At 51.8% G+C, this 12,437-nt stretch overlaps 1 protein-coding gene across 1 annotated transcript; it reads left to right on the forward strand.

Annotated features, from left to right (window-relative positions):
* Positions 1-407: 407 nt before the first annotated feature.
* LOC138842445 (tetrapeptide repeat homeobox protein 2-like) lies at positions 408-12,100 on the forward strand. Its single transcript, XM_070044345.1, is given in 5 exon segments — positions 408-424; positions 9,982-10,043; positions 10,622-10,791; positions 11,322-11,922; positions 12,036-12,100. Coding segments are annotated over 5 exon segments (915 nt in total).
* The last annotated feature ends 337 nt before the right edge of the window (positions 12,101-12,437 follow it).

Here is a 12,437-nt window from a genome sequence, read left to right on the forward strand (position 1 = left end):
ATCTAACTTTTTCCTCACCACCTTGACTGCATGTAGCCTAGACCAGGAGGATGGCAGAAGCTTCTCTTCCCCGCCGCCACAGCCTCAATCTTCATCAGTTCTCTGCTCAGGCTCGGAGCCTTAACTCCTCCCACAATTAGAAGACAATCCACCCTGTGCCCAGCTCTCTGTGATCCGGCTTCTAACCACTCACTCGCCTTCTGTCGCCCTGGCTTCTTTCTGTCCCCAAAACTAGCCAAGCACAAGGAAGGAGCCCATCATGGCCCACAAGGCAGGGTCCCAGAGCAGCTGGGGGTGGACAGCAAGAGAAAGACAGGGACACTGAGGGAGATAAAAGGACTGAGAGATATAGTGAGATAGAGGAGAGGTACAAAGACGGAATAAATATTCATTTGTTCAACGACGGAATGACCAAGACGGAAAGGTACCAAAGAGAAAGAATCTTGGTGTTTGTCAAGGGCCCATGATTGCAGCAGGAGGGAACAGGGTTAGACTGCGGGGGTGGCCCCAGGTAGTGTGAGATGCTGGAGGACATTTGCATCAGGTCATTGATGAGTTTCAGTCTCAGCTCTACCGCAAGACTGAGGGCTCCTCACACCTGCACCCCCTTAGCTGCCTAACACATTCACGCAATTTTATTTTCTGTAAAATTCTTATCATTGCCTTGTCGCTTGTCTGCCCCTCTCATGGGAACGTGGGCTCCAGGAGGGCTGGGATCATATTCACCTTGTTCTCAGCTGTATTCCCAGTGCCTGGGACAGTCCCAGATGCATAGTAAATGCTCAAGAAATTTGGATGGGATGCATTAGTGACGGAATGAATGGCAGAGGGGCAGGGGCAGGTAGAGACGCACAGAGGGAAGTTGTGGTGTGTTTTACCAAAAGGACCAGGGACTCATGATGGCAGAAGAAGGGAGTGAGGTTGGGATGCCGGATGCTTCAAGGATCACATTATCGCTGAGCTGATTACTTTGGGTTCTAACTAGCCCATGAATCCCATGTTAGGAAGTGAGGGCGTCCATCCCAGCTCCTTGTCCCCGATGGACACGGGAGCCACCCAGGCCTGCAGAGACAGCGTGAACCAGCCAAGTCGGGGGAGTCTTGCCAAGGGCTGATGTGAAGCCCACCCTTTACTCGCTGTGTGGCCTTGGGCCATTCACATAACCTCTCTGGACCTCGGTCTCCTCATCTGTAAAGTGGGGACAATAACAAGTTACCAGCATAATCCAGTCAGATGAGCCAAGAGAAGCCCATGTCACAGACCTGGGCTGCAGTGAGTGCAGGGGAGGGGACTGGCCTCATCCTATCTGGGGGGATTCCAGGTAGATTTGAGGAGTCAAGGGCAGGGCTCTGGGACCCAAGATAGCTGGGTTCTATTCTGGGCTGTGCCACTCACCCCCGTGTGTCCTTGGGAATTGACAGAACCTGTCTCGGCTGAGAAATGGACATCTGACATCCGTGGGGCTGTGGGGAGCATCTGAAGAGGCCATGTAGCTTCGCGGTCAGGAGGGTTCAGGCTTGGGGGGCCGGTGCTGGCTCAGCCGTGGCTCTGTCACTTATGTGTGTGATGGGACCTGGGACTCTGCTTCTCCGAGCCTCAGTTTCCTCCTCTGTGGAGTGGAGATGACAATAAGACCTACCTCGTGGGAAGTTTTCACTGGATTATTGTTCCCTGAGATATTATTCCCTTGGGCCTGGATGCCGTGTCTGAGCAGCTGGGGATTCCAACTGGTGGGTCCTTATGGATGGAGAACATCCTGCCTGACTGGGGCAGGCACCTTCCTCCCCCAAGGCTTGCTTTCTCCAACTGTAGATTATCTCCAGGACCACCCACAAAGTGGATGTGAGCCTTCAGGCCTCACCTGTCCGGGCACCTGCTCAGGTGGGAGCCTGGACCCCACAGCTCCTGAACGCCAGGGCACCAACCCCACTGGTTGGTCCCCAGATTTCCCTGGCTCCACCATTTGGGATTAGGAAACACCATTGCCTTGAAAGTCACCCAGGTTGCAGAAGACCTAAACAGACATTTCAAAAGTGAGGCTAGGGCTTCCCTGGTGGCGCAGTGTTTGAGAATCCGCCTGCCAATGCAGGGGACACGGGTTCGATCCCTGGTCCGGGAAGATTCCCACATGCTGCGGAGCAACTAAGCCCGTGCGCCACAACTACTGAGCCTGCGCTCTAGAGCCCACGAGCCACAACTACTGAGCCCACGTGCCACAATTACTGAAGCCCGAGCGCCTAGAGCCCATGCTCTACAACAAGAAAAGCCGCCGCAATGAGTAGCCCCTGCTCACTGCAACCAGAGAAAGCCCGCGTGCAGCAATGAAGACCCAATGCAGCCAAAAATAAACAATTTTTTTTTTAAAGTGAGGATAGTAAATTGTCCATCAACTCACAATACAGGATGCAGTTTCATCAATCATCAGGGAAACGGAAATTAAGACCTCACAGTGATGCCTCTATGCCACACCAGAATGCCTAAAATGGAAGGCTGGCAATACCATGTATTAGATAGATAAACAGACATATATGTGTGTAATGTTATATATATCATAATTATATTATAGATCATATGACATATTATATATATTACATTAATATATTTGCATTTATATCTGTGTATGCAGATATATGGTGTATGCAGGTATATGTGTATGTCTATACTTACAAAATATTCTTTGGGCCCAATAGCGATGGCAGAGCCTGTGGTGCTGGACCAGGCCATAATGATATTAACCCTGTAGTGAATGGACCATAAGGACACACAGGGGCTCCAGAGGGACATAGGGATAAGGTCTCCAACCAACCCAGTTTTCTTGGGACTGTCCCAATTTAGCACTGAAAGTCCCACATTCTGAGAACCCCTGAACCCAGTCAAATAGGGAGGATTGCTCCCCTATTTTGGGGAGGGGATATTGACCAAACTCAGGACTTTATTTGGGTAGAACAGCTAGAACCTCCATACTGGTGTGTATACTGGACAAACTGTCAGCTTCAGCGATAAGGATTATCAGCTCAGGTCTTCAGAGGAGGAAAACTGAGATGCAAAGGAGACACACAGAAACACACACCTTGCGCAGAGACACACAGTGGTGAAAAGAAACGATATTTGGGCCATGGCTTCTTTGCCCATTGAAACCAATGTCCTCGACAGCCCTGCTACATGCAATTCAGAGTCTTAACGGGACTTTCACTGGGACGTACAGACACAGCCCAGGGCCTCTCCAGCCTTTGAAAGTTACCGAGGACCCAGGGAGCCTGGTGGAGATTGGTTATATCAATCGCTATTTACTATATTCAAAGTTAAAACGGAGGCATTTGAAAAATATTTTTAAATTTATTAAAAATGTATTTTTTAATTTTTAAAATTTATTTATTTATTTTTTGGCTGCGTTGGGTCTTTGTTGCTGTGTGCGGGCTTTCTCTAGTTGCGGTGAGCGAGGGCTACTCTTTGTTGCAGTGCTCGGCTTCTCATTGCGGTGGCTTCTTTTTGTTGAGGGGCACAGGCTCTAGGCGTCCGGGCTTCAGTAACTGTGGCATGTGGGCTCAGTAGTTTTGGCTCTCGGGCTCCAGGGCGCAGGCTCAGTAGTTGTGGCGCACGGGCTTAGTTGCTCCAGGGCATGTGGGATCTTCCTGGACCAGGGCTCGAACCTGTCTCCCCTGCATTGCCAGGGAAGTCCCAAAATATATTTTAAATACTGTACTTTTTAAAAAAAACGAATGCTTTCCTTGAACACTCCAAAGATGAGCTAGACCTCGGGGCTCTGCAGAAGATTGCTGGCAGGTCAGACCCTTCCAGAACATTCCCTGGCCAGGAACCTCAGGTCATCTCTCAGAGCCGTGGTCAGACACCCCCAGACTCCCACACATGTAACCCCTTTCCCTGCCTCCAGAACTCCCCGTTACTCCCAAAGGGACAGAGAGGGGAGAGTGGGTAGGAAATCAGGATACAGGCTCGGGATACACTTTTTGAAATCAACTACGTTGGAACCCTCCTTACCCTTTAAATGTTTCCTTAACAGCCAGGGAGTGCGCATGCGCCCTCTGCCCCCCCCCCCCCCGCCCCCGCCACCCCTGCTCTCTGGTCCTCCCTCCCCTCGTCTCCTCTGACGCCCTCCTGCGGCCGCCCTGGCCCCTGGGTCTCCACACAGCCGGTCCTCTGACCCTGTCCTGGTCCCATTTAGCAAATGATCCAATCCTCTTAGACCAGGCCGGCCTCAGCAGAGCAGGGAGAGAATTAGATCAGATTTGGGAGGGGGACAGTCATGTGACGGACTGTGGGGGAGGGGAAGGGACAGACCGTCGGGACAGAATGAAAACTCCTGCTTAGTGAAATCCCACGACGAGGAGGTGTGAGGCTTCTCACACACTGAGACCCCTAGGAAGAGGCAGGGCTGGGGGGGGGACGGAAGCGGGGCGCCGAGGGGCAGGGAGGGCACCTGGGTGCCGAGATGTCTTACTCCTCATGCTGGGAGTTTTCCCACCTTTGGCTGTCACCCTGTGGTTACCGAAGAGCCTGACACTTCTGCCTGCGGCTTCAGACCATCTCTCCTCTCTTTAGGGACCTTGTTTCCTCCTCTAGAATTATTCATTGTTGGCATGTGTGTTTTTATGGGACAGATGTTGGCAGCCTTTGGGCTGCCCTCAGGAGCGCCCCCAAGCCCTATCCCCATTCCCCCCCAACTTCACCTCCCTACCTCCCCGTCTGCAGGCTCCCCGTCTGCAGAGAGCCTCAGGGATTCACAGATGCCACATACCATGTTCTTTCCAGAACCTTCTGAATAGGGCAGGGATGAGACATCAAGAGGAATTTGTGGAGGCAGAAGGCTGTCTGGTCAGGGAGTCACTGTTAGGTTCAACTCTTCCCGGGCACTTGGCACTTTGCTGGGAATTTTCGCAACTCCTCCCCCACCAGATTAGACCCCAGAGCTTGTTATGCCCCTGAGGGGTCCCTCCTTTCCAAGCTCTGAGTTCACTTGTGACATCTTTTGCTGCGGTTCTTTGAGCAGCTACGTTCTATAAAGATACTTCAAACATGGAATTCTCGAATTCGTTTCTGTTCCTATGTTTCTGGGAGCCCCTAGTTGCCTTTTCATCAACCAATCAATGGGTCACCTTGTTTTATGTGCATTTCTGTTTAAAGACACTATATTTACCATATATCGTTTATTCTTTCATGTTGAACATGTGGCCAGCAGCACTGTAATTCGTGCCTGAAGGAAGCTTATCTCGAACACATATTTTCTCTGTAAGACACATCACTGCCTTCTGGGAAGGAACAGAAGACAGCGCTTCAGTACTATGCTTAGGGGCATTTTAAACAGTGAAATCGCCAACGAAAAGCACAAAAATAGCACACGACGGGATTCCCGGGTGGCGCAGTGGTTGAGAGTCCGCCTGCCGATGCAGGGGACGCAGGTTCGTGCCCCGGTCCGGGAAGATCCCACATGCCGCGGAGCGGCTGGGCCCGTGAGCCATGGCCGCTGAGCCTGCGCGTCCGGAGCCTGTGCTCCGCAATGGGGGAGGCCACAGCAGTGGGCGCACCGCAGAATAATAATAAAAAAAAAAAAAAACCACGACCCAGCAATTCCACTCCTAGGTATATATCCCAAAGAATTGAAAGCAGGGACTTGAACCAATATTTGTTCAAGCACTGCTCACAGTAGCCAAGAGATGGAAACAACTCAAGTGTCCATCAACAGATGAATGGAGAAACAAAATGTGGTCTATACATACATAATGAAATATTCTCCAGCCATAAAAAGGAATAAAGTTCCGACACACACTACAACGTGGCAGAACCTTGAAGACATGCTGCTTAGTGAAATGAGCCAGACACAGAAGGAAAAAATGCTGTCCGATTCCACTTATAGGAGTTAATTAGAGTGGTCAAGTTCGTAGAGACACAAAATAGTGCAAAGGTTACCAGGGGCTGGGGGGAGGGTGGAAAGGGAGGTTGTGTTTAAGGGGTACAGAGTTTCTGTTGGGGATGATGAAAAGGTTTTAGGTATAGAGAGTGGTGATGGTTACACAATATCGTGAATGTAGTGACTGCCACTGAATTGTATACTTATGAATGGTTAAAACGATATTAATATAAAATCTTACAATTTTCAAAGCACAAAGATACCTCCAAAATGCGGCCTCAAATAGACCTCGAAAAGGGCACCTGTTTTTAGTATAAGGGCTGAAACAACAAGGCAGAGTGTCCCTGTGTTCCAGGTCGGCTGCGAGCACACACGAGGTTGGCCCCTCGAATTTTTCACAGCTCTGCACACGTCTGCAAATAACGAGAAAAGGAGTCTTCCTTTGGGTGTTACAAAGAAATTTTACCGAGTAGGCAAATTGGCAAATAGGGAATCTGCAAATAGACTATATTTCAAGAATGAAAGAAGAGGCAGAGAGCAATGTCTAGAGACCTAGAGAAGAGCCCCAATGATGGAAAGACAGGCCAGGAAGTTCTAAAAGGCAGAGATCAAATCCCCCTCCCCCATCTTCTCTCCATCTCCCCAGCATCGTCTTCAAAGCCCAGCTTGCTCCTTTAGTGATGCCTCTCGTTGCAGAGAGCGGGAGAGGTCCCGCCGTCTGTGGGCATCTCCCAGGCAGGAGGCAGAGATAGATCAACCAAACGGGGAGGACCAGATGCAGGGCTTGCCCGGGAAGCGGCTGCAGAGGAGATCAAGGAATTGATGGATAGGGAGAGAGCCACTGTTTCTGTTCTGATTGAATCAAAAATAAAAGAACTACTTTTTTCCTCCTCTTAGCACATATTTTTACCGACTCCTTTCCCATCTCTGTCTCTTTTGCCCAAGGGGATTCTGGGCCGTAGGCGACCCTCCCCATCCATCTGAATCTGGGAATGGGACGGCAGTCTGGGAAACCCAAGGAGGAACACTCAGGAGCCCCTGCTCCCCCAGCTGTCCCTGGGTGGGCTCTGCCCTCTGGGTTTCCATCCAGCCCTGGGATGAATGAGGTCAGAACAGAAGGCAAGGCAACCACGTGGCCCCAGGCGGCATCCAGAGACAGAAATTGGCCTTGTTTTCCTGCTTGCAAATGAAAAAATAATAATAGTTAAGCAGTAGGAAAGAGAAAATGAACATACATCATTCTCCGCAGCCTCTGGGTAATTCATTTTTACTGGGTGTTTTGTTGCTGTTGTCAATGCAGATATATTATGGATATAGTGTTGTGTGTGTGTGTGTGTGTGTGTGTGTGTGTGTGTGTATAATATGTGCTTATGGACTGTATACATTCTCAGAAATGAACAGTGTGTCTGAGACATTACTCCATGTCAAAAACTGCACACTCATCCAATCACACACCATTAGTCATCAACTTTGAGTTTTTCTCATTCTAGGAGATTCAGGAGAAAAAAAAAAAAACCTAACAAGAACTCTGTCTGGACACATTTATTTTGGCAAAATCACTGAAAATAATCAATTGAACATTGATTGAAATCAATTGAAAATTGATTGAAAATCAATTGAAATTGATTTTCAATTGATTGAAAATCAATTGAAAATTGATTTTCATCACTGAAAATCATCAAATCATCAATTCAACAATCATCAATTGTCACTAAATACCCCTCAGTCCTTTTAATTGTTAATTAGCATTCCACAGTCTGAAGTTACCAAGAATTATCTATTCTTTCTCTTATTCAAGGACACAGATTGATCCCATTAACTCAGCTGATTGGTAGCTCAAGAAAATATCAATATATTCGTGGATGCCCACAGGGGTCAAGAATCCTGCCAGCCCAAATCTCTTCTTGACAAAAACCAAAGGGTACTACGTTCATTCGCTCCTATTCAGTCTCACCAATTCAGTTTCCAAAATCTCCAAAAATCTTTTACCAACCTTCATTCCATCAGCACTGAGAGAAAGACACATTCCCCATCCTGCGTCCCAACCCATCTTGATCCATCCAGTAGGCAATAAAATGAGCATTGCATTCGTTTCTATATTTTTATGATAGGTGTTCACATAACAAAATTCACTCATTTAAAGTATACAATTCAATGCTCCTTAGTGTATTCACAGAGTTCTGCACCCATCCCCGTAATCCATTTTGGAACTTTTTCATAACCCCAGATAGAAACCCCATACCCGTCACCAGTTGGTCCCAATTTTCCTCTCTCCCGAGTTCCTGGAAACCGCGAATCCACCTTCTGTCTCTATGGCTTTGTCTATGCTGGACATCGCCTATAAACGGAACCATACAGAGTGTGGCCTTTTGTACCTGGCTTCTTTCTATTGGCCTAATGGGTTCAAGGTTCATCCACGTTGCAGTGTGGATCAGTATTTTATTCCATTTCATGGTTAAAAGATACTCCATGGCATGAATAAATGACATTTTGTTTATCCCTCCAACAATAGATGGACATTTCTGTTTAATTTCCACCTTTTGGTTCCTGTGACTAGCGCTGCCATGAACATTTCCGTATTTATACATTTTCCTAAAATAGTATCAGTGAGTTTGTCCATCTAGTTATGCTTTTATTGGCCAAATAAACTACCACACTGCAAAATCTTTGAGGGCAGGGACCTTCCTTTTCTGGTCACTCCTGCTTTCCCAGCAGATTTATGAGGCCTGATAGGGAAGAGCTGATGGATTATTACTATATCTAACACTAAGTAGCAGTTAAAAACAATGAACTTGACCTATAATAACAACATCTAAATATTTTATTTGACTTTGAATTTGATCTCCCACGTATTTCCAGCACCATGAACTGCGAGCCTTGTCAGCTGTGCTCTCCCTTGACTCCCTGACCCCTGACCCCATGAAGGTCCTGCCAAAAGAGGATGGAGTCACCCACTCAGGTGTCTGGACAGAACAGATGCCCCACCAGGTTCTCCCTGATGGTCTTTGGCTGAGGGTATTGGCAGCTATCACGAAATGTCTCCGACACCAGCCTACACTCCCAAAGCGTGAGACAGCCAGATTCCCCAGCCCCTCGGTTACCAGTTCCTGGCATGGAGCCTATTCTCAATCTTTGCCCATCTAAACATCACGATGTTCCATTTAATCTCCTTTAAAAAGTAGGGAGGGGCTTCTCTGGTGGCGCAGTGGTTGGGAGTCCACCTGCCGATGCAGGGGACACGGGTTCGTGCCCCGGTCCGGGAAGATCCCACATGCCGTGGAACGGCTGGGCCCGTGAGCCATGGCCGCTGAGCCTGCGCGTCCGGAGCCTGTGCTCCGCAACGGGAGAGGCCACAACAGTGAGAGACCCGCGTACCGCAAAAATAAATAAATAAATAAAAAGTAGGGAGAAGGTGGCCTCGAGTCACATCTTACAGATCAAGGACATTACTAGATTCTCCCCTGTCGACAGCAGCACCATCGACTGTCCTGGTGACCAATGTGTTCCCAGCTGCCCAAGAAGCAGAAAAGATGTACAATTATGGCTGAATGTTGCCAAAAAGGAGCAGAGTAAATGGCAGGACGCCCGCGTGAGCAACAGAGAGTGACGTAAATCGAATAACGAGTTCTCTCTGCTTTGTTTCAGGTTGTACTTGATCACTTGTTTAATTGTCATCTCCCACTGATGATAATAAAAGTCCCCTGGGGATGAGCATATTAAGCTGTGTCCCCCCCTGACCCCAGGAGACCCTGGCACGACCCAGGAGTTCAGTCTGATGTTTAGTCCCAGGTCTATGCGGCCGGGAGAGGCAGAAAGCTGGGCTCCTGAGACCCAAGATCCTGAGTCGAACAGGCAAACCAGACCCAGTTCATTCATCCCAGAAGGGAAAAGGGCAGGACCCAGGCTGTCTTAACACACAGGGCTATTAGCAGCTCCCAGGAAAGGCCCAGCGAGTAGCTGCTGCTCAATACAAAAAGGATTAATCAATGATTGCATCTCCTGCAAAGGAGTGAGTCTGAGGGTGGGGCAAGACAGGGTGGGTTCCAGGACCCTTAGGGTGTGCCCAGGTGGGCACAGCATAAAGCTGGGATGTAAGCCCCAGGCCCTGTGAGCAGAGCCTCAGATGCAGACAGCAGAGCAGCACTGAGGAGGAAGCGAGAACCCAAGTCTCTCATGGGTGAGTCTGGGCCACCAGGAGGGCTCTGGGCCGGCGGTGGGGTTGTGCAAGGGGTGTCCTAGGGCCAAGGCTGGGAGGCCTCCTGGGCATCCAGAGAAGGGCCCAGCTGTCTGAGAGCGCTTCTTGCGCTGTGCTGTGGGGAGGGCTTAGCGGAGTCTGCGGAATGGAATTACATTACTGGGGTGAGATGAGCAGAGAGCCTGGCACACAGTGGTCCCCTGTAAACGTCAGGGTGGCTCCAGCCCTTGGATGGGAGAGGGGGAGCGCTAAGGAGCCTGTCCTGCGTGCCTTCCCAGGCTGGGGGCCCTGCAGTACTCCAGGAGCTGTGATCAGGCCCATTTCAAAGCTGTGTTCACTGAGGCCCAGAGAGGTACAGGGGCTGGGGCTGAAGTACGGAGAGCTTGAGTCCGACCAAGAACATCTGGTCCCGATGCCGCAGGCTTCTCCACGCACTGCCTGCCGCCCTCAGGCCTGAGCCCCCCGGCTGCTCACAAGGGCCTGGCCAGGTAGGCAGAGGGTGCCAGGCGGGCTGGGGGCTGTTGCTGGGGCTCATGTGACCCTGCTTCCCCCTTGGCCAGGCCCCACACGGAGCTCAGGACCCCCAAAGAGGAAGCGGCAGGAGCGCACGGTGTACACCAAAGAGCAACTGGACGTGCTCAAGGAATACTTCCAGAAGAATGAGTACCCCGGCTACCAGGACCGCCTGCGCCTGGCGACCAGGCTCAGCCTAGAGGAGCACAAACTGCAGGTCTGACGCGCCCCCCACCAGGCCCCGCCCCCCGCCAGACGCGCTCCCACCTCGCCGCCTATCAAGTGCCCTGCCCCTGGGCCACCTTTCCGCCCTCTTCGCTCTGCAGGAGGGGATCAGCAAGGCCAAAGCGGTCCGGTGCTGCCCTGGGTCACGCAGCAAGCAAGGGGTCTCCCGGGTGCGGACCCAGGGCTGGACCCCGAGTCCGCCTCAACCCTGTGCCATACAAGCCCTCCAAGCGCATCCGGCCGGGACTGACGCCCCCCGTGGTCTCCCCGTGCCCAGACCTCAGGGCCTCTGAACCCGCGGACCTCTCGGGCAGACCCCTTCCTGGCCCCCAGGCCCTCCTGCCCTCTGCACCCCTCCCCGGCGGCCTCCTGAACACCAGGGGCAACGAATTGGGTCTGGAGGGCCGAGGGAGAGGGGAGGCCGGCTTCTCACCCGGGCGGGGCAGCCTCATACCCGGGGCAGAGGCGAGTGCACGCAGCCTCTCGCCTCTTACGCCTCCTCCCGGTCCCCTGTCTCCCCAGATGTGGTTCAAGAACCGCCGGGCCCAACGCTCGCGGCTGGAGCGACTGGCCAAGGGCCGAAGCCAGAGGGCCCGCGATGCTCCCATGGACCCCGGGATCCCCTGCGCCCCCGGGCCCGCGCCTGCCCCTGTCATTGCCGCTGCCGCCGCAGTTGCCGGCCCCGCATTCCCAGACGGCCCGGGATTCCGCAGCCCGCCTGCGCGCAGCCCCGCGGGGATGCTCCCAGCGCCAGAGCCCAGCATCTCCAGCCACGGCCGGGCCATGTGGGCCCCGGCACAAGGCGCCCAGGCGCCCGTCCAGGCTGCTTCAGCCCCGGCCCCGGCCCCAGTCTGGCCTCTGGACCCCTACGCCCCCAACTTTGGCCCAGATCCTTTTCCAATTCCAGATTTTACAGTGGTATTCTCACCCCAAGACCCCTCCCCCGGATCCCCCTCTCCCTTGATGTCTGGGTCCCGAAAGAGAGATGAGTCTGTGGATGAGAACGACTTAGACCCCAAGCGGTTACTGAACTTATAGGGTCATCTGTCCCCGCAAAGCCCGGCAGACCCCGCGGGGCCAGAGGGGACTAGGGCGTTGGGGGCCTGCGCTTGGCGCCCACGCGGTGCGGGAAGATGTGGCTGCTTGGGGTTCACAGCCGGTTACTCTCCGCAGCGTGACTGCACCTCTCTTGATCCAGCCTGGGGAGGGGACATTTTTGTGTCACCGGTCGCGCAGCTCTGAATGTCCCCGCCCCCGCCCCGTTATTCGGGGCGCCCGTGGGCATTTCTGTCAATGCCTAAGTGAGCTGTGGAATTGCTGCTCGCGGTGTGTGTTCCGGTTTCGCGGACGCTGCCGGAGAACTTCCTATGCGACCTGAACCAACATCATTAGCTCAGCGCTCCAGCCCAGCCTGCCGGCCGTTTAGGATTTGAGACTTTTTAATGTTTGCCGATCTGCCGTCTTGTGGCTCCTTTGTAGTTTTAATATTGATGTCTCCAATGATGGACAAGTTAAGCAAGATCGTCTCACGTGTTAATCGGACACTAGGAATACTTGTAAATTGTCCTTTTCCCCCATTTTTCTTAATTTGTTTGGATTTATGTGTCTATCCCTTTTGGTGGTTAAAGTGTTGCAAAC

Source organism: Globicephala melas, chromosome 19 (genome assembly GCF_963455315.2).
Source record: "Globicephala melas chromosome 19, mGloMel1.2, whole genome shotgun sequence".
Lineage (NCBI taxonomy): Eukaryota > Metazoa > Chordata > Mammalia > Artiodactyla > Delphinidae > Globicephala > Globicephala melas.